Source organism: Cheilinus undulatus, linkage group 2, assembly GCF_018320785.1.
Source record: "Cheilinus undulatus linkage group 2, ASM1832078v1, whole genome shotgun sequence".
NCBI classification, from domain to species: domain Eukaryota; kingdom Metazoa; phylum Chordata; class Actinopteri; order Labriformes; family Labridae; genus Cheilinus; species Cheilinus undulatus.
In genome coordinates, this window is record NC_054866.1 from 1,653,021 (window position 1) to 1,675,702 (window position 22,682).

The 22,682-nt window shown below is 39.1% G+C and overlaps 1 protein-coding gene across 3 annotated transcripts in view; it reads right to left on the bottom strand.

Moving 5' to 3' along the window:
- LOC121518278 (vasodilator-stimulated phosphoprotein-like) overlaps positions 1 to 22,682 on the bottom strand; it is a 76,117-nt gene that overhangs the window by 1,855 nt on the left and 51,580 nt on the right. For 2 of the 3 annotated variants that reach the window (XM_041800502.1, XM_041800518.1), the window contains exons 3-11: positions 16,789 to 16,969; positions 15,207 to 15,273; positions 11,662 to 11,768; positions 10,201 to 10,439; positions 9,095 to 9,225; positions 7,318 to 7,369; positions 4,001 to 4,028; positions 3,856 to 3,895; positions 3,566 to 3,622 (exon numbers count right to left, since the gene is read on the bottom strand). In XM_041800502.1, the coding sequence (XP_041656436.1) occupies positions 3,566 to 3,622; positions 3,856 to 3,895; positions 4,001 to 4,028; positions 7,318 to 7,369; positions 9,095 to 9,225; positions 10,201 to 10,439; positions 11,662 to 11,768; positions 15,207 to 15,273; positions 16,789 to 16,969 (902 nt within the window). The remainder of the gene's footprint in view (positions 1 to 3,565; positions 3,623 to 3,855; positions 3,896 to 4,000; positions 4,029 to 7,317; positions 7,370 to 9,094; positions 9,226 to 10,200; positions 10,440 to 11,661; positions 11,769 to 15,206; positions 15,274 to 16,788; positions 16,970 to 22,682) is intronic. The other variant, XM_041800508.1, reaches the window with a different exon arrangement.

Below are 22,682 nucleotides of genomic sequence, written 5' to 3' on the forward strand. Positions count from 1 at the left end.
AGTGCTAAGTGGTGCAACAACAAATGAACTTCTGAAGACGTTGTACAGTCATTTTAACTCATCTAATGTGAGTGTGTGTGTGTCTGTGTGGTAAGTGTGTGTCTATGTATAGGTGTGTGAGTGGATATATAGGGTTTGTGTGTGTTTGTAAGTGAACATGTTTGACTGTTTCAACATTAGGTTTAAGGTGTTATAACCAGTTCTTAACCTCAAGTTATGTGTTATGTGTTAAGTTATAAGACCTCAAGTTATGTGAACACAATGACTGCTTCCTAGTGAATAAACAAAAAAAGAGCTGATGAATCATGGGTGTCTGTTTGGGTATTAATATTTAATATTTTGACATTTACTGTAGTTCTGTGACTCTGTTAACTTAAAGTTATGCTTTTTATTTTTTCTCCTCTCATTATTATTGCTTTTAGCTAAAGGGGGAGGGTCCCCATATTGGTCTTTGCCCTGGGCCTCCAAATGGTTTAAACCAGCCCTGCCTCACACCTGCAGCTCCCCCTCACAGATTGTTCTGTCCTGCCAGTTTGTTGCTTTCATTTTTCTGTTTCTGCCCTTTTGACAGTATTTATCATTAGTATGTTTAAGATCAAATAAAACACCCACGTTTGGAAAAGTTTTACTCAATTTTACATTATTTCAAAATGTGATCTGTGTGTGTTTGGCTCGATGATGATGCGCATCGTAAAAGTCATCATCAAATACGAGTATGGGAGAGCATCAGCAGGGAGTGACTGAAGAAATGTGTTAAAACGAGGGCATTAGAAGCTCCACTTTGAACACAAGACAGCATACCTCTATGAATTAACTTTATGAAGAGATGCGCCACCAGCGGACTTCCTCTGTGCTCTTTTACGCATGTTGCTCCATCCAGCACGCATCCAACAGTAATAATATATAAGTGTTCATTTGAATTTGGCAGTTAAAGTCTGTCTTCTTTGTGTGGACTTTTACACTGCCTGGCCAAAAAAAAGTCGCCACCAAAAAAAGGTCACACTCTAATATTTGGTTGGACCGCCTTTAGCTTTGATTACAGCACGCATTCGCTGTGGCATTGTTTCGATAAACTTCTGTCACAAGATTTATTTCCATCCAGTGTTGCATTAATTTTAATATTGATGATGGGAGAGTCTGACCACTGCGCAAAGCCTTCTCCAGCACATCCCAAAGATTCTCAGTGGGGTTAAGGTCTGGACTCTGTGGTGGCCAATCTATGTGTGAAAATGATGTCTCATGCTCCCTGAACCACTCTTTCACTGTTTGAGCCCGATGAATCCTGGCATTGTCATCTTGGAATATGCCTGTGCCATTAGGGAAGAAAAAATCCATTGATGGATTAACCTGGTCATTCAGTATATTCAGGTAGTCAGCTGACCTCATTCTTTTGGCACATAATGTTGCTGAACCTAGACCTGACCAACTGCAGCAACCCTAGATCATAGCCCCGCCCCCACAGGCTTGTACAGTAGGCACTAGGCATGATGGGTGCATCACTTCACCTGCCTCTCTTCTCACCCTGAGGGTCAATCTGGACTCATCAGACCACATGACCTTCTTCCATTCCTCCAGAGTCCAATCTTTATGCTCCCTAGCAAACTGAAGCCTTTTTTTCCAGTTAGCCTTGCTGATTGGTGGTTTTGACCCTTCTTAAACAGACTAACATGTTTTCCACGACCACAGGATGTGTCTTTCGACATGGTTGTTTAAGAAATGAGAAGTTACTCATTGCATCAGCTGGGGTTAAATAACTTGTTGCCAGCTGAAAGATAATCGCCCATGCAGTAATTATCCAATAGGAGGCTCGTACCTATTTGCTTAGTTAGATCCAAGTGGCGACTTTTTTTTTTGGCCAGGCAGTGTATTTATAGAGGATTTCGGGGGGATTTTTGAAAGTAAGCCTTAAAAGAGCAGCAACTGATAAATGGTCACTAAAGAGCCACATGCGGCTCGAGAGCCGTGGGTTGATCATCACTGCATTAGTTTGAATGAGGGCACATTTTACTCAACACACTCACTGAAAATCTCAAGTATTTTCAAGTCATCAGACTAAAGTTCGAGTCAAGTCGAGTCAAGTTCGAGTTAAATCTTGAGGCGTCTGGCATCTGCTTCAGTTAACATTGGTTTCCTGCCTCTTCCTTGGCGCATTTTGTAAGTATCAGTCTCAACAATTGACTCCAAAGCATACTTGATCACACTGTAAGAACACTTTATGTCTTTCCCTGTTTGTCTCAGAGACCATCCAGCATCATGAAGTGCTTTAATGAGGACTCTTTCATTTTCAGTGAGCCCTCCACATTTTACAATTTTGAACAGGAATGAGGAATTTCAAACTGAATTCACCTTTTAATACCCAAATTTGAGCCGGCTCACTGGGCTTTTCTGAGAAGTCAGAAATGAATCAAGCATAAGATTCAACCACTAAAACAATTTTTTTCTGTTCAGGAATGCAAGTAAATAACTATAGTTTGACATATTAATCAAGAAATGTGCTTTACTATTTTTCAGTTTTTTTTGTAAATCAGTAAATTGTAAAATTCATGGTTAACAATAATAATTCTATTTTAGCATTAAAAATATCATTTGGGTTAAAGAGCTTGTACATATTGGTGTATTAACCATTGCAGAAACATCAAAAATGATTTTGGTAATTACCAATGCTGTTAATTTAGGGCAGCTATGGCATAAACCTTACTTTGGTTAGGGTGGTCTAATACATTTGTTAAGCACTGTAAATATATAAACACACACACACATACACACACACACATAGTGAACTTACTAAAAATGAAAAACAAAATACTACATTCATATACATATTAAGACCCTTTTAAAATGGTTTCTACACCTTGGTTAGAATCCACCATTGCTAAATTGAATGTTTGGAGCTTAGAGGAACTGTCTGCAGACAGAGCTCAGAGACAGGATTGTTAGAAGGCACAGATCTGGGGAAAGCCACAGAAAAAATTCTGCTGTAATGATTCCAAAGAGCACAGTGGTCTCCATAATTCTCAAACAGAAGACTACTGGTGCAAGCCGGACCCTTCGAAGCACTGGTCGCCCAGCCAAACTGAGCAACTGAGCGGGGGAGAGGGGCCTTAGTAAGAGAGGTAACCAAGAACCTGATGGTCACTCAGAATGATTTTAAGAGATCTTGTGTGGAGATGGGACAAAGTCCCAGAGGGACAAAAATCGCTGCAGCCCTCCACCAATCTAGGCTTATGGCAGAGTGCCTATATGGGATCCTCTCCTCAGGGAAAACACATGAAAGCTTGTTTGGCTTTTAGAAGTTAAGAAAATAACGGCAGCGGTTCTGAGACAACTGCCCAAAGAAGACCTACTGTACTGCTTTGATCAGTGGAAAACCCAAACGCAGCAGTGTGTTGATGCAGAAGGGGAGTATATTGAAGGAAAAAGACACTGAAAAATGTTTATGTTCTATAAAGTTGTATTACAGCATTAGTCTTAATTTTTAATTGCCATACCCTGTATCCATAAATATACCTGATGATGCTAAAAGGCCAGGAAAACTAACATGAGAAAATAGGAAATGCATGTATACCTGTGACCTTGGGATAGTGATGGGGCTGTGTCCATGCCCTTGGAAACAGAGTTATTCCTGTTGTTGAAACACAAAGACACCCGTCTCTTAGAAGGACAAATGGAGGGCATTCACATCATCACACTGGTCTTCATAGGGTTCATAAAAAAAAAAGGTTCATGCAAACACATGCACCAATGGGATCTACTTTTAGCACAAAGATAAATATGAGGCCTCAACCATCTGGAGGTTATAGAATTCCACATAAAAGATTAAATAACAAATACTTGAAAAACAGAATCCTTGTTTACCTGGTCATGGACGATTTCTCCCAAGGTCTTTTCAGAGTGTCTGACAAGGAGAATATATAAAACCAGGAGTGGTTTACCTTACATATCACTAAATTAAATTACCTGTATTGATTAAGATAGCATGGTACCAAAAAAATGGTCTCACCGTTTTGACCTTGAGGCTCAGACTCATCCTATAATAAAGGAGAAAAGTAAAAATTAACCATGCTCATCATTTCCTTTTTCATTCGCAGCGTCTCCTAGACTGTGTATGAATATCAATCGATGGATGGACAGAGGAGGAGCTTAAACTTTTTCAGGATCATGGTCACATTATAGTGTGCGGGGAGTTTAAAGCCAGGACAGGGCGAGAGCCAGACACTCTCAGCACACAGGGAGACAAACATCTACCAGGCAGAGGAAACATCCCCTCTCCAACATGTCCTCTCAGATACAACGACAACAGCTCAACAAACAAACATGGATCACAATGGCTGCAGCTCTGTCATTCACTGGGTCTGCAGATAGTCAATGGGAGGCTTTGAGGGGACTCGTACAATAGGTACACCTGCAGTTCACCTTTGGGAGACAGCAGATTAGATTATTTTATCGCCGACCTCAGTCTGGAATCTCTCAGAGCGTTCACAGTCAGACCACTAACCCCTCTATCAGACCACAGCAAAATCACAACTTACCGAAAAAGACCAATCCTGAACAAAAAAGCACAGACTTCAACAAAACTACACAGAAAGAAGAAAGCTACCAATGGAGAGAGGGAAGTATATAAAGTTATCAAAATGCTATAAGATACCATCAAGACCAGTCACTGTTAAATACGTTTCTTTAAAATAACTTTGGTCCTGTCACTGGAGGATGGTATTTGGCTGTTGGAAGCTGCAAAGTTATAGTAGCGGCCAAAGTGCTAACTAGCTAATGGTGCTAATGTGACGCTAACTGTTGTTTATGAGTTTAATGTGGGCGTATATTGTGTAACTGACTGCGTCTGTAAGGAAAAGCGCGCAGCTTCAATTTTGATACTTTGAACCACTTACACAAAGAAAAATAAGAGAACGTCTGTGTGCAGTCATTTCTAGGGTCTAATCATGTGTCCTCTCTCCCGATTAGCACAGACTTGTATGTATCGATGTATCACAGAATATCAGATTTATGCGTTTTGCTGCTGTTAATGCAGCAAAATAATGTTAAAGCAAATGTCCGGTAGTAGTTCTAAATGGCTGGAATTTTTGAGGACTGCTGGTTATTTTGACCGGGGACAAAAAAGTCTAATGAAAACGCTGATAACATATTAGACCTTACAGCCTCTTTTTCATCCTAAAGGCCTCAAACAGAAAATCAAAAAAAAAAAAAGAGACAAATGGTTTGACAGTGATTGTCAAAACATGAGAAAAATTTTAGAAAGCTAACAGAAAACACAGAGACCCAGACAACCAGACCCTCGGCTACAGTATAACATTGAAATAATAGAAAAATACAGTTCAGGGAAAACAACAGCAGCATGTTAGAGATCAACTCCATGCTATGGAAGAATCCATAGAAACAAAACTGGAAAACAACATGAGGTCCTGCCAGCCCAAAATGGACATGTCTAGGTAAATTACTTCTCCAGTCTCTTTACCGCGTAGAATTGAATGACAACGGCATCAGAGATGAGTTCTTTCTTCTCTTCACGAGCAACAAAAATAATTCATCAGGATGAACAACCAACAGAAGCTCCCAGATCTGCAGGGTGCAGATCAACACTGTGCAAATGTTGCAGCACATTATGTAAGCAGTTTTGACCAAAGAAAATCAATCTGCACACCTCCACCATGAACTAGACCTTATACATATGTAAATATTTTCTTTTTGAATGGAATTATTATTGTAGAATTTTTTTGAAGTCTGTCCACATCATCTCTACTGGAGTCAGGTCTGGACTCTGACTGGTCCACTCCAAAAGGTGGATTTCCTTTTTTTGAAGCCATGCTGCAGTAGATTTATGCACAAAGAAGCAGCTTCCTCTGTGGTTCCTGCCATGGACACCGTGCCTGTTTAATCTTTAGTGTATGGTAGACTCATGAACAGAGATGCTGATTGTTCCTTGATCCTTCCTTTAAGCCTTTAGCTGTTACTCTGGGGTTCTATTTTACCTCACTGATCATTCTGTGTTTGCTCTTAGGTCAACCTGTCTGGGTACACACTTCTAGGGAGAGTAGCCATGGTACTGTATCGTCTCCATTTGTGGACAGTTTGTCTAACTGTGGACTAGTGAATACCTGATGTCTTTGAGATGACTTTGAAACCCTTTCCAGTCTTATGCAGCTCAACAATTTTTGATGGAAAGTCTTCCGAGATGCTTCTTGTGAAGAGCAAACTTAAAAATTTTGAGTGTTTTTATAAGTCACAGTAGCTCTACACCTGACTCAAATCTTGTTTTATCAATATGACTTCAGGTGTGATAACTCCTGACTCCAATAAGCTCTTTTTGGAGTCAACAGCCTAAGGGTTCACTGGCTTTTTCCAGCAGCACTGTGAATGTTTAATGGTTGTCTTCAATTTAGACTTTTAATAGTAAAACTGTTTGTAAGGTATTAGGGTTAAGCACATTGTGTTTGCCTATACTTGTGAATTAAATGCAGATCAGATCCCATTTGATGGCCAGTGCAGAAAAGTAGATCGTTTCGATGGATTCACATACTTTTTCTTGTCATATTACATAAATATACAGCGTAGACATGGATATAGATTTGTATGCAGTACTGTGCATAAACTTCAGGCATGTTAGGTTCAAAAATTGAGGTTGGGGCGTGCAGATGGTTGAATGGTTGAGGCCCTACCCATGTATGCGGGCGGCCCAGTTCAAATCCGGCCTGTGGCCCTTTACCCCATGTCTCTCCCCACTCTCTTCCCTGTTTCTAAGTCTATCCACCGTCCTTCCTCTATCTAATAAAGGCATGAAAAGGCCCAAAAATAAATCTTAAAAAAAAAAAAAAAAAAAAATTAAGGCTGAAATAAGCCATAGATGTAAGCAAGGCAAGTAAGCTGCCAGAGGGCACCATTGGGTGAAGGAGGACTGACACTATCTCGGTCTTCCTCTGGGTGTCTTTGCATATTACCTGAGGCATGGAAAATTAATCTGCTGAAACAATAAAGTCCACATCTTTAGGGCAGAGTAAGGGCTGGTTGTGGTGAGTAAGCACAGCCTAAGTTACTGGGTGGGTAGTAGGGTTCCAAAGGACCTGAACATATCCAACGGTCTCTGAACATATTAGTATGGGTGAAAAGGCCCAGACAAAAGAGATGTCATCAGGGCTGACCACCAGCAACACACACATATGTGGACATGTTGAGCTTGTGTGTTTGCCTCTACGCACCCCCACCCCTGTGGACTGTGGCACGTTGGGCTCCATGATGAATCATTCATGCCCTACATGCCTAAGAATTATGCACTTTATGGTCTGTATTTAAAAAGCTGACACTTACATTATCTTGCGTCTTCACAGGTGGCTTCTCTCCTGTGTCTGCAGCTTTTCTCCTGGTGAAACAATGACTTAATATTAATGGAGAGTTTGGACCTTCTTCTAACTTCTACTTTTGTGGAGCATCCCATTTCACACCAGCAATGTCACAGGAAAGATAAATAGTACAAGTACATTGAAAGCAAAAGCCTAGTTAAGCATTTCTTTGAAGAAACTCCCTTACACTTAGTTTTTTTTTCAATGGTTCCAGACACATCTCCACCATACACTGAATCAAAAGGGAGATTTACTGAGATCAAATTTAAGAAGAAAGAGATAAAATGTAAGAAGAGTGGTGGCTTTAACAGCAGGGAGCCGCAGCCAACATGAAGTGCACTCACACCTGTGTGAAAGGACATTCGCAGCACATGCCCCCATGGTGCATGGGGGCCCTGAGCCATTATGAAGTCAGTTGGGGAAGAGACACCATCTTTCCATGCAAACTTAACTACTACGAGAGCTGACAGGAATGCACTGCATTCGCGACACTCACAAAATGCACCAGTGATCAGGGGAAACAAATCCACCTCCAAATGACTTCCAAACAAATGGTGTGTAAACAAACTCTGTAATTATGAACCTGATGTTACGACCATCAAAAAAAACCAGTTAAATCAGTCTGGGCTCTCAGCCGCTCTACGTTTTATCCATGCTTGGAACCGTCGAAGTATTTCTTTTTTACTTTTTGCTTTGCCTGTAATTCTGAATTTTTTACACTGATAGTCAAAATTTGGGTGGAATTGATGCACATGCTCTATTCCACATTCCAGTCCACTCAGTGTTATGTGTGCAAGAGGGGAAAAGACCTTTTTCTCAACTTCTCCCTGGGCCCTGGGTGCATATGGAGCCCTGGGCCTGTGATCATAATGCCCATTGGGTAATCTTGCCCAGGCTAATATTCTCTAATCATGAGCCCAATGCAAGCTAGCCCCTCTAAATATTTACAACAAAAACCCCATTAAATAAAGTGACATTTCCGCTTCTATAGTGTTTGTTTCTCCAAGTTGGTTTATGTATATTATCCATAGCAAAATAAACCAGACAGGCACTTTCTGAAAAACAGTGCTACCAAAAAACTAGTCAACAATTTACCACAAAACTACGGCAGAATATCCTTTTCTTTCTGTTATACCTGCCCTTATACTGGTAGTTAAGGTTTCCTATGGGCTTGACCATGAACAGCATCATAGAATTTTTATCATAATAGCATTTTCTACTTCTTTTTTTTCTACTTTTTTAAACATCGTACAAAAATTTGTACATAGCAACTGCATGTGTAGGAAGAAAGAGAAGTATTTTGGTTTGAGAGGCTGCATTTTTAAATGGCTGTCTGGTGGTAAAAAACAAAAACAAATATAGTATACACTAGATTTTTCAGCTGTTTCATCACATTTTGTTCCAAAAGCCATCCAGAGCAGTTCATGGCGTAACTTCTGTGTTGGTATTATAGTCGTGCTTCGTCATCAGGAGCTGTGCTGTCAGCATCTACCATTTGTGAGGAATTAAACTATTAAAAAACTTTTGAATCTCACTGAGGAAATCAATTATACATTCATTTAAACCAGCTGTAGTAACATGGAAATTTTCAAACTTCTGCAAATTGCAGACTATAATTTGCATTCTACTGAAAGGGCATTAATGAATATCAAACTATTTCAAATTGATAGCGAGCAATCAGATTAGTTTCACAAGTATGAAGAATGGCATATTTTATCTTGTGTTGAACTTATAATACCACCCACCTTCTTGCTAAGATGGCACTCATTTCACCCATCAGTCCCCCTCCTCCTCCTCCTCCTCCTCCAATGGACGAGTTGCTGCTGCGACTGGAGTCAGCTCTCCCTCCTGGAGCTGCAGAGCCTCCTTCTTCCTGCTGAGGGCAGCAAACACCAAAAACACCCAGGAGTTTAGAAGACATTCATGGTTAATGGTAAACACCTGCAGGGAGAAGACTGCTATGCAGAGTGGCCATCAGTATTAGCAATAACTCACTCGCATGCCACTGATGCAGCAGTGGGAGCAAATTGGGGTTAGTTGTCTTGCCCAGGGACACATGGACATGTAACTGTTCTTTCACATGAGGACACAATTATTAGCTCCCCCTATGAAAATGTCATTGATTTAAACTGATTTCTCCAGTGCTGTTAAACAGAGTGGAGAGAACACAGCTTTTTCAAACATCCCAGTTTTATTCTGGATGCTGAAATTATTTTACTTTGCACACAGAAATAAAAATATTGCACAAAAACAAAAACTACCGGGGTCAAAACTACTAGCCCCCTGGCTCTAATAGTCAGCAGTGTCTCCTTTTTGCTGGATAACGGCCCGCATTCATTTTGTTGTAGATTTAGTCTCAGACTCGTCTCCTGAGGAATCCCAGCCCATTCTTCTTTGGTGAATCTCTCCAGCACCTCCAGATTTGATGGTCTTCTGAAGGTTGTACTACACCAGGAGTGAGGGGTGTTTTGGGTCATTGTCGTGTTGGAAGAAAAAGCAAAGACCCAGACCCCGTCTTGTTGCTGGCTGCTTCAGTTTTCTTTCAGAATTATTACAGATGTCACTATGAAAAAACCATGATCAAAGGAAGATGGACCACAGACAGACTCTATTGCCTAGTGTGTTCTTGGTACGTTGCTTGACACAGCCGAAATATGGTAGGAACTTTGGTGATAGATAGGACCTCATGAATGTTTTTAATGGTTGATCCAGAGTGGACCCTCAGGACGATGCAGCAATAACTAAGCAAGCAGATACAACTCTTAATGTGAAATAGACAGTACATTACATACAAGGTACAATACAGTAGAAATCAACGTGAAACAAAGTGTGACTGTTTTTTTATCCTCACCTTTGATACCTTGCGGAGCTTAGCCCCTGCTAAGGCAGCTGCCAGCCCTCCACCACCAAGACCTCCCCCTCCTCCACCCCCGCCTCCAGCAGCGGGCAGGGGCGGTGCTGGGGGAGCTGAGGGAGGTGGTCCTGGTGGGGGAGGGACACCAGCAGCAGGAGGAGGGCAAGGGGGTGGGGGAGGTGCTGGTGGTGGAGCAGCACCTCCAGGGGGCAAAGGTGGAGCTGGGGGGATTGAAGCTGAAAAAAAGAAGTGAAAGGGGGCATTGGTTACCATCCCAGAGCAAGAAACAAGTCTACAAGCATATGTTATTCCACACTTACCGGCCTCTTTATTAGGTACACCTGTTCAATTGTTGTTAACATAATTAACTAATCAGCTAATCAATTCTTTTTAATAACAGCTGAAAAAAGAACTTTGATGTACTTACAAACATGTATCAACTAAAAATAAAGACAATGAGTCAGAGTTCTTCATTCAAAAATGTATTTTATAACACTTTATTGCTTCTACTATTAAACTTTCATTTCAAGCAATATCATTGTCTTGGCTTTTAACATAATTAGTGTTGCAGTAAGGTTGAGTGATGTTCTTTTAAAGCCTAATTATTGTAAGTTGGTGAGAGTTCACTCGACTGTCTAAATGTTTAAGTAGTGAAAGAGATGACGTGCATCACTCCCTCTGTAATGTGTTAACATAAGAGCTAGAAAATGTCAAAAAATGCCACCGTAATGTTCTACTATTGAGTTAGAAGTAAAAAGGGAAAGGTGTGGGGCTCTGTCTGCAGCACTGTTGTGTTACATTCATGTTAAAAGCCAGGACGACACGCCAGTGGACGACCAACGTTCTTTAGCTTAGAAAGTAAAAACGCATTGCCCATGTGCTCCCATGATATGTAAGGTCTGCTTTACATATTTTACAAGCAAGCTTCCTTTTTGAGCCGTTCAGAGTGAAATATTCCCAGGCTTTCGAAGTTTTAGTCAGTTTTTGAACATGACAGTGAGTTCACTGTGCTCTAATGATCTACACAGTCACCAGACCTCAGTCCAATAGAGCAGCTTTGGGATGTGGTGGAACGGGAGATCGGCATTATGGGTGTGCAGCCGACAAATCAGCAGCAACTGTGTGATGCTATCATGTCGATATGGACCAGAATCTCAGAGGAATGTTTCAAACCCTTGTTGAAACTATATCTTTAAAGAATTTAGGCAGTTCTGAAGGCAAAAGGGGGTCAAAGCCCGTACTAGCTAGGTGTACACAATGAAGTGGCTGGTGAGTGTATATTTATTGCTGTACAATGAATCATTAGACTTTCATAAAACATAGCTCATTAGAGACATAAAGCTTTTATTCCAAGTCTCTCACACACTTTCAACTGAGACTAGAAAAAGGCCAGGCAGCAAAAAAAGGGACTGTACTGTAGTTTAGTGCCATTGTCAACCAGCCAAGCTGTTTTCTAACCTGCAGCTGCTTGTCTTTCTTTGTCCAGTCTCTCTCTTTCCTGTCGCTCACGCTCCTGTCTCTCTCTTTCCTGTCGCTCCTGCTGTTCCAATCTCTGCTGCTCCAACCTGTGTACAAACACACACATTCCTCTCAGCAACAAACGCATGTAAACATGCTCAGGATGATTCGGTGAATAAATTTAGATAAAAATGAAGCTGAAAGTTCTAATATTTGATTTGGTTGCTATGATTAGACAACTAGAAATCCAGAGTGATGATATTGAATGACATTTTTTAACAACTCTGATTGGTGGTTTTGGAACTGTTTCAGCGAGCTTTAATAAGGATTTATATTTGACACAGCAACCTTGGTTAAATTAAAAGGCTTACATTTCAAAACTCCTGATTAGCCCATCACTGAAAAGTCAACACTGTACTGATTTCAAGAAGGCTCCCCCTCTCTGCTTTGACGTATCAAACTCTCAGAACAGTTATGTACAGTTCAGGGAAGCTACCATGAATACATGTAGTAGCCTTGAAATGTAGAGAACAGCTGATCTTGTTGGGTAAGGGGCCTAGAATGGGGAAGGGGGGGTGACCTCCATATATTTTTCCAGATTATTTTTCACACTGATGTAAAACTTTTAAAAGGGTATCATAGACCTGAAAGCATTAATGTAAATAATATTTATCAATAGCTAGAAACCGTATTTTGGCTTTAAAATGTTTGAAAGACTCTTAGAAACATGTGAAAATAACCTCAGGGGGAGAGGAAAAGTCTCTAGTTAACACTAGAACTGCCAATGGGTAATATTTACCCAAGGCTGGTCTTTAATTTGATCTTACTTGATGTCTTTACAACTTTAAAGACTGTCAGTATTTAACCTTTACTAAAATATTGTTTGGTAGCACCTGGTGTCACATAAATACATTTTTACCTAAACCCAAATTTTGTTCATGGACATTTATAGAACTGCCATGCAGGTCAAATTTACCCCATAAGAAAGCCTTGATTTTCTCACTGTTTTATTTCACAACAGCCATAAATAGATGCTGCAATGTAAATACCTTCTCTCTACTGCAGCAATGCCTAATCAATAGTCATAGATCAACCGTCAAAAAAGCAAAAAAGGAGCACCCTCCCAACACTAAACTAAAAGGTAGGTGCACGACCAAAAAGGTAAACTACAAACAGGAAGGTCAGCACTCAAAATGTCCTTTTAAATGTTTGTTAAAGCTAACAGGCAACAACAGACGCGTTTCGACTCGTAGGTCTTCTTCAGCATTTTAGACAAAGAGTGGAAGGGCACCTTAAATACAGGAAGTAACTCAAACAGTACAGGTACATCCTTCAAAATAAGACTCATAGTGTTAGCTGGGTAAGACACAACCACTCATTGAAACCTAGCACAAAGACACATATATATACTCAAGAATACAAATGAATGAAGTACAAAAATCCATCACCAAATGATTTATGTCAAAGGACTCCAGGCATGACTCTCCAAACCAAGTCAAACATTTGAAATGCAAAGAACTTTTTCATATTTCTATCTCGTACAAAATTCTATAAAGGTTCAATAGAAACACATTAAAGCTAATACATCTAATGACTTCATAGCTCCAGGAAAGGAGCTAGTTATCCAAGAGAAGAACAATTCTAATTTCAGTCTTGAGTAAGTATAGCTCCATCTAGTGGACAAAAGCCTGATATGATAATATAAAAATGGATCAATAGAAGCCAGAAATCATATCATGTATCCATCCTAAACTGGAGGGTCATGTGCCAGACAGCCTGTTAGTAAAACATTAGAAATACTGAAACACTTGACAAAAACAGTGTCGCTCAAGAAGTGAATGCAGGAAGGTCAGCATGAGGTGTTGATCTTCCTGTTTCTAATAGATCAACCTTCAACATGGATACAACAGGGGAAAAATACATTTACTATTGTTAAATCTCAGTGCTTTTAATGAAGAATACGGTGATGAGGAAGTTTGGGGTTTCTAGCCATCAGTCCAAAGCAATTTCTATGTGACAGATCATCTTCCAACAGTGATCTAGTTTGGTATCTGTTGTTAATAAGCTGTTCAGTGTCAGTGGTGAACTAACAGTCCTTGATCAGTGCTATTTATGAAAATCAAGGCACTTTAATGACAGGTAAATGTGACCTGTTGGCTGTTTTAGGTATATAGAGTTCTAATCAAACACCCTAACTGTGAAAGATCTATCATTTAGTCTGACTGAATATGAATGTTTGTGCCTTTATTCTATGAAGTAGGCATGGTTTTACTGAAATAAGCATCCATCCATCTCTTTCTATCTGAAGAAACAGACAAACAGAAGTAGAGGAGGTGAGAAGAGTCCCCAGGAACTAAAAAGGCTGCTGAAGAGAGCCAACATGTATATTCAACTCAGTCTTTCTGGCTTTACACGGTTGTGAGTACACATGAAATTCCACAAAACAATCCTTAAAGTGATGTTTTTGCACAAAAGAGAGAAAGAGAGTTACAACAGCTACTATGAGAACTAAAAGAACTTCTGAATGACTTGGATGGATTCATGAAAGCAGAAAATAGAACATGTTCTAAAACAGACAATAATACACCAAAATTTTACAGCCATTGTGCAAATGTGCTTGTCACAACATGAGATCATTTTCCATTTGAAGGTGGGGCAATTTTGGACAAGAGAAGGACTCGGTGTGCTAACAACAGTATGACAGAAGACTGCTTTGTACATTAAAACACACGTTCAGGTCCTTACTGGAGATTTCACAGCAGAAGAAGCAAAACACTCCTGTCAGCCAAAAAAACTTGTATCTGCATTTTTCACTATATTAATAATCTTTCATGAATCAGTACTATTGGTGAACATTTTCACCTGTCAGTGGATTTTTACAAGTTTTAATCCAAAAAGAAGAGGGAAAAGGTGACAATCACCATCCAATGTTAAGTCACTTGTGTTTTCTTCATCCCTTGTAAAGTAATGATTTTGGAGATATGAGGTTTTGGAAAAATGTATTTTTAAACTGAGTAATTTTCATTGTTATTAGTTATTTTTTCTTGAATTCAAGCACTTCTTCAAAACCATATTGTTTGACTGTTTGTGTTTATATTGCGTTTTAAAGATGCAGTCTTCAAGTCCATGTCCGTAAAAGCAAGTTTTACAATAAAAATAAATACATAAATAAATAAAAATTAAACAAAAAAAGAGTCCTCTAGTTGTCTAATTAAACCGTAACCTACAAGGACTGCTGGGTTTAGCACTGTCAGCTAATGCCATCAAATTCTTTACAGATGCCACGCTACAATAACCAAGGAAAGGCAGCTTGACTTGCTATTGGCTATAAATCAACTAGGACCAGTTTTGTTTAACCATTTTTCAAAGTCTCCAACAATGACCTACATATTAACACTACTTGGTTTAAACAAACTGTCCTTCATAAATAAATCCTCATCATTTTATTCAAAATACACTTTGCATTGCTATCAGAGTTATAAAATAACATGTTTATGATGTCTTTTCCGAATAAATACTTTCATAGAGTGAAATTCTGAAACTACCTTCGCTGCTGTTCAAGTTCTTCAGCTGTAGGTCCATTTGACACTGGGCGGGGGAGAGTTGCATAACCTGACAAACAAACAAAACAAAAAACAACCTTAATAATGCACTGGGGTTCCTTAGCATAACATAATATCGCCCCCAGTGCTACAACATAAAAGCACTCAATATTGGAACATCTTCAGGTGCACATTTTTTTTTCTATTTACAACCACAATGGGCTTGAAAGGAAAGAGCTACTGAAGTATCGACTTTCAGTTTTAATTTAAAGGGTTTAAAAATACAGCATTACCGTACAGGAAGTACGGTCATTCTGCTGGGTCCCTTCATTATCAGGAGCTTAGACAAATTTACATGATTGAAAACTGTAAGCGTTTTTAATACTTAGATGAAAACCCTGTCCAGTAACTGAAAAGTTTGTTCTATTAGGTTAAGCTCAGTTGACTGACTTGTCCGTTGAAGAATACTTCATTTTGTTTCCCTCAAAAACATCTGGGGTTGCTTTTGCACTATATTTCAGGTTATTATCCACCAGCACAGTAAGAGCCATCTTATCAGTTTTGCAGCATTTGGCTGATTGTGAACAGAGTGTAGCACTACACTCCCTAAAATTCATCTAGCTACTTCTGTCTACAGCCACATCATCCGTCAACACCAGTGGGCCTGTGCCATTATACATGCTATAACACAGCCTCCACCATTTTTGATAGATAATGTGGTTTATTTTGGATCAGTTTTTCTCTTCCCATCATTCTATAGCACAAGTTTATCTAAATGACATCTGTCAAAGGAACCTGATTCCAGACCTGAGTAGGCTTTTTTAACAGGTTCCTACACTCTAGCTTTGACGGTGGTACACTGACTGCCTTTACAGTATTCTTGTCTAGATGTTTTTTTTTCCTTTCCAAAGGATTCTGCAATTAGAGCTGAAACGATTCCTCGAATTATCCGAGTGACTCGAAAAAAAAAAACCCTCGATGCAAATTATCTGCCCGAGGCTTTGCTTAAATCAGTCCTGTATCCATATACGCCCATGCTGTAAGTTTGGACAGCACGCCGTGTGTTGCACGGCGTGCTGTGTTTCACACGGACGGCTGGTTATGTGGCCCAATGCACTTGTTTTCCCTCTTACTATAACGTAACATGCATGACACAAGGCGTGAAAATCATGAGGGAAGAGAAGTTGATGCAGTGATGTTTACAGGCACTCGTCCTGCGTTTTTACACATCCACCGGCCGTGGGTTCATGGCAAACATGACACTATGACACTTTTTATCTATCCAGGTCAACGTGACATTGGCTGCCATCTTACCAGACCACACTGTGATGTGGCATGGCAAAAGCCAAACAACTGTTCTGCATCAGCCTAAAAACTTTAGTCAGGAGGAGAGCTACCAGCACTGGAGAAGATTACAGGCATCAAAGTCTGACATTTTCATAATTTCATTTGTACTTATTCAAAAATCAGTCAAGCCTTTTTTCACTGTTATCTAACATCAAACAATTACAGGAATGTTTTCTCCATCAATGACCCCCATACAGCTGCAAATGCTGAGCTGGGAATCTGGTTAAAATGTATTTACCTGCATCTGACATAGAATTGAGCACCTCGAGGGCATGGGACATGCCATTGGCAAATAAGGCAGCATCCTCCTTGCTCCCGAAGTTGAGCCCCCATACCTGCCGAGCATCTCTCCACTGATGGAAGTTTGGTGTGGCCTGGTTATACTTGAGACCTTTAACAATTGGACAGTTGATAACAACCTGAAAGGAAAGGAGCAGATCATTAATGCGAGGATCATTTCCTGATACAGGATAGGCAAAAATAAGCCACAAGTTCAGCCTATTCCTTTGTTGGTTCCCGTCTATTTAATGACCTGGCCTGTAAATGTAATTAGGTCATGGTTTTCATTTCCTGTTTTACTCCTGTTCCTCATGCCTCATCTTAGTGTCAGCCTCACCCTGATTACCTTTAGTTGTGTCTTGTTATTCTGTGATTCTATATTTATTCCCAGTGTTCTCCCTCATGTTGCCAGTTTGTAGTGTTTCCCTCAAGTCTCTTTATTTTGCCACCTTGTCTTTTAGGTCTGATTTCTTTAAAACCCTGCCTTTTTGCCTGCTTCTCTTTTTTTTTACTTGTTAGCTGCCCTCTTTGTGTACTGACCATTTACCTGACTGTCTGGAAATGAATTTATTGTATTTCATTGTGTCATTTATGATCTGACAGTACAGCCATGCACAGCATAAAGCATGCAAGAGGTAATTTACAACTAGAATCTTTTTATTGCCGTTTATGTGTTCTGTGTGCACAGACAGACAGCCTTAACTAACAGCACACACGTGTCAGTAACACTTTGAATCGCACATCAATGGAAACTTGTTACAAACTTTAGTTTCCCCCAAATGAACACAGTGTTTTTATTTTGAAGGTGGAGAAATGGTAGCGTTGTGATTCTTTTTGTTTTTTTTTATAGGGCTGTTAACATTAACATTCATGATTAATCCTGAAACCATAACACATTAAAAAATAGTAACATAATTAAATCATATGACTAAGTTTGACCACAACTTGCTCCCGTAGTCCTCCAGCACGGATATTTAGGTGCCTGGGGGTGAAGAGCTGAGAGGGTCAGACACAGCCAGCAGGGATGAGTGAGGAGTCAAACCCAGGTCTGATTAATGGTAATTTTCTTTTTAAAAAGCTGGAGAAAGCGTAGAAAAGGAGCACCCTCCAAACAATAAAGTACTTAAGGCGTATAACAAAAAAAACTTACTAGGAAAAAGAGGTGTCAGCACTCAAAAAATGTCCTTTTAGGTAGTTTATTCAAGGCAGAATGTGGTACAATGGATGCATTTCGACTCGGTGTCAGCATTGTGAAGAAGATTGAGTTGAAACGCGTCTGTTGTACCACGTTCTGCCTTGTATAAACTACCTAAAAGGACATTATTTGAGTGCTGAGCAGACACCTCTTTTTTTCTTTTAAAAAGCATACTCCCTTCAGCTGCTTCAGGACAGGTTTTTTTTGTAATTGAAATTTTTATTAATTTTTAAACAATTTTAAACAACTTAAAACAGTGCAGCATTCTGAAACATGTACTGCACAAGACATTAAAAAGTGGCATCCATTCACAAACAGAAAATGAAGCCTAGGACATGTATGATTATTTTGTCACCTGCTCTAATTTCAGTTCCACGTTGCCAAAAATGACACCCTATCTCAGCAGTCTTCCCCCCAGCATTCCGTCCTCCAGGCATGTGTTCATACGATGAAATCTTTACCATTTCATCAGTCCATTCCTTTGCTGTGGGGAATCTTGGTTTTTTCAAGTTTTGTAATATGAGTCCTGCAGCTGTGTTAAACCCAGTCTTCACACAGCAGGGGCTGGACACTGGATTCAGGACTAACCTGAGGGCCTAACAGGTTCACCTTTTAAACCAGAAACTGTCAACCCCCTTTCACCGGTGATAAAATATGAGAAAAAAAACTTTAGCACTGATGATAAACGGTTTTGATATTAAAGAAGTTACAAAGATCAGTTTAAAGGCTCACAATCTGAGAAAAGTAAATGTCTTAGTTCGAAAAAAGTCAAAACATGAAATTGAAAAATAATGTTTTTTAAAGGCAAACATATCAGAAAGAAAGTCAAAATCATGAGTTTAAAAGGTCAAAATATGAAATAAAATTTGTAATCATGAAATAAAAAAATCTAAATTTGATTCAAAATTTTAAATTGTGAGTCTAAAAGGTCAAACTATGGGATTATGAAGTCAAAGTTTGGAGTTGAAAATATGAGATAAAATACAAAATAACTGCTTTAAACGGTCAAAATATCACTTAAAAACTAGAATTATGAATCTTAAAGCTCCAAGTATTATATCAGAAGTCAAAATTATGAGTTGAAATGCTCAAAGTATGAAATTAAAAGTCAAAATCCTAAGTTAGAGTCCTAACTGTGAGATGCTAAATTGAAAATATGAAATTAAAAGAAAGATTAATTTCTTTTCCCACATTCCTGACTTCTTATCTAAATATTTTTACTCCTTACTTTTTCAGATTTTGTGACTTAACAAGGAGATCTTAAATCATCAGGATAAGTTCACATTTTTATTCTTGAGGAAACCTGCAGACCTCAGACTGATGGGACAGTTAGAACACAAATATCAGATCATCTTGTGGGCCAGATTTGGCCCCCGGGCCTTGAGTTTGACACCTGTGTGTTACAGTTTAAAAACTATAGTTTAATGTTTCTTTATTTAAATACCATACTTCTTTTATCTCAAACTAAAATGCAAGTAAATGGTAGTTTTTTCAAATGTTTGATTTATAAATAATGATTTTTTATCATAAAGCACTTTCAATCTGCTGTACATTCTTACTTAGTACAATAAAAACCTTACTTTGCAATAAAAACCTTTAAAATCTAAAATCTACTTAAACTATAAGAAAAACATGCTGTGATTAATCACAGCATAGTGATGTGATTAACTTGATTGATTTTTTCTAATCGAGTAACAGCACTATATTTTTCAGGACATTTCGACATGTAAACACATGGATCTGTGACTCTATAGTCCTTTTTTCCTCTGTGAACATTCTAGATGAACCACAGAACTGTAACACCAGGAACACCAGGCTTCATGATGTCAAAGCTACTTTTATATTGCATCTGTTATCACCCACTCATCTCTAGTTCCTAGTCACGTGAGAAGCCCCTTCATTTGCTGGAGGTCTTCATCATGGGTCGTTTTCATTATTCATTGCATTTGCAATAACAGGGCTCTGTGTTTATTTGCAAATGAAGCTGTAAAGTGAGATTCCAATCAGAAACCATCACTGGATACACATTTGGAGACGCATAATCTCCAGGTGTAAACAGTTTTACTGTCCACTTGTGATTTGTTCAGCCAGGACAGATCGGAACAGCCCCAAAATGTTTCTGTGAGCTTAAGAAATTTAAGAAGAGGAGGGCCAATAAATTCAGCACACCCCTGCTCTTCCACTCTCCTAACATTTTGATATAAAGGTGATCAACTTCTGCTTTTGATGAAACTTCACTCTGGAATAATAGCTCAGTAAGTCACCAGGGGCTTTACTGCTGGAAAAATCCATGGTAGCATGAGTAATGAGTGACTTCTTCAAGGCTGCTGTGGCTCAGGAGGAAGGTTAGTGACTCAGTGGTAGAGTCGCTCTTGTCTAGACTGGAAGTTTGCTGGTTTGATTCCAGCCATCGTTAGGCAGGACACTGATCTCCAAATTGCTCCTGCTGTATCGTCAGTGACACATGAGTGAGTGTGTCAGGATGTGCTGACTTACCATATTGGCTTCTTGCTGTTTACTCTGCTGTATCAGTGTCCCAGTGTGAGCATTCACAGAGCAAGACAAACTGAGCAACCTGACTTGGGTCCCAGCATGAATTTTAAAGACATAATTTATTGCGTTTGTAGAAAAGACTAAGTGAAAGTACTTCTGGTTTTGAAGGGAGGACGATGTTTGCTTGTCCACGCCCTGATGAAGACCCTGTGTAGGTCAAAACCGATCGGCATTCTCTGTGATTTTATTCTTTTATAGGATATGCCCTGAGATATTAAAGGCTTTTTAACTTAATCCCAATTCTAATGAAGTTCAGATACTGTATGAAATTTAAATAAAACAGAATACAGGGATTCAAAAATTCTTTTTAACCACTATTCAATCTAACACAACACAAACACAAATTATGTAATGTTCAACAATAGCACATGGTTCTCCACTTTGTGGGTGTGGGCAAATCCAACAGTTTCAGAACAAGGTTCTTCAACTCACAACTGTGAGAAATGAAGACTTATCCATCACAGTCAAATAAAGAATATATATTATATACATACAGAATAGAATCATATAATCAAAAGGAAAGGTAACCTGGTACTTGAGAGAATTGTGGACGGGCCAGGGGCACATATTTTTATTAGAAAAGGCTGAAAAAGTGATTTTTGCATAATATGTCCCCTTTAAAGCATCTTTACCTACAGACAGTGGTGCTGCAGGTGGAAATGGACACATGCTCTCTTGGACTTTGCTCTAACAGCACGCTCATCACTTAGCACTTTTACATGGTGGTAATTAAAGCAATACCTTGCCTTTTTTCTAATATCCCAGGATATGTTATTACTGCTCAGTCCTCCACAGATGCTTATGGAGAGTTGTTTGAAGAAAATGTCACGTAGCATAGTGATAAAGGGGCTCCTGTCCCAACCTTTTTGGAACATGATGCAGGTATCAAATTCAGAATGTGTGTATAATCAAAAATAAATACATTTTTTTTCAGTTTGAACATAAATACCTCGTCTTTGTGCTGTAGTAAAACTTTTATAGACTGATGAGGCTTTTCTGTGTTCTGCTTTATTCACATTTGCAAAACATCCCAGCTTTGAAATTTGGGTTGTAAATAACAAACAATAGAAGATATCTCATTAAAATTTGCAGGCAAATTTGTGTGTGAGTGGAGAGATTCAATCATCCGTACAAATAGCTTGAGTACATCCTTTGATTGGATGGCTTTTTAGGGAGTGTGTCGAAGATATGAGGAAGTGTTGATGTTTATCTAAAACTTTGTTCAGAGCATTGATGACTGTCTGCTTAGGTCATGTTACATGGTGCTTTAACTTCCTTTTCATAGACACCTAGCAGTTGTACCTGGAAGCAAGACAGGAGGGTAAGCCTGCTCTGTTGAGCCTAAAGTCAGAGTTTTCCAAGTTAAAATACATCAGATACTTTATGTCTGAAATATCTTTCTAAAATAAGACTTATGGAGTGCATTTACACTGACTTCAGTATCCTGGTTATGAGCTACATCCCAGTTTTGATTATATTCAGGATATAATGTTGACATGCACACAGAAAACAACAGGGGTCTCATTTACAAAATATGAGTCCTTGTAGAAATAAAAAGGTTGAATATTAAAAAAAAAAACAAAAAAAAACCTAGGTATAGTGTTGGTGTCCCCCTTTCTTGTTAGGGCCCAAGCACCAACCTCTGTTCAAGGAACCCTATTCAAATGCAAGGAATTATTATTTCCTAAAATGCACCAGACTTTACCCAAAATTCAGCCCTAGTGGAAATTTTCATATTCTGGTATAACCATGAAAATCTATCACAAAATCGCCACTAGGGGGCTCCAAAAGTGAGATAGTGCCCTGGGTAAGACCTACATGCATGATAATTGGTACACATGTGTATCATGATTAAACTAACAAAAAATAACATTATGACCACCCTCTAGAATGTAAAAGAACCCGACTACAGACGCTGAAAGGTCAAATTTTGCAGTTTTCGCCAATGCACACATTTCACAATTTCATGAGCTTGTCGGAGGGCTTTTATCTGATTGACTCCAGATTTTTTTTGCATAAACTTCACTACCTGGAGATCTAAAGTTATCAAAACTGTGACTGGAGTTGCCACAAAAAATTCAGTCCCCATACACATTCTTCCTAGG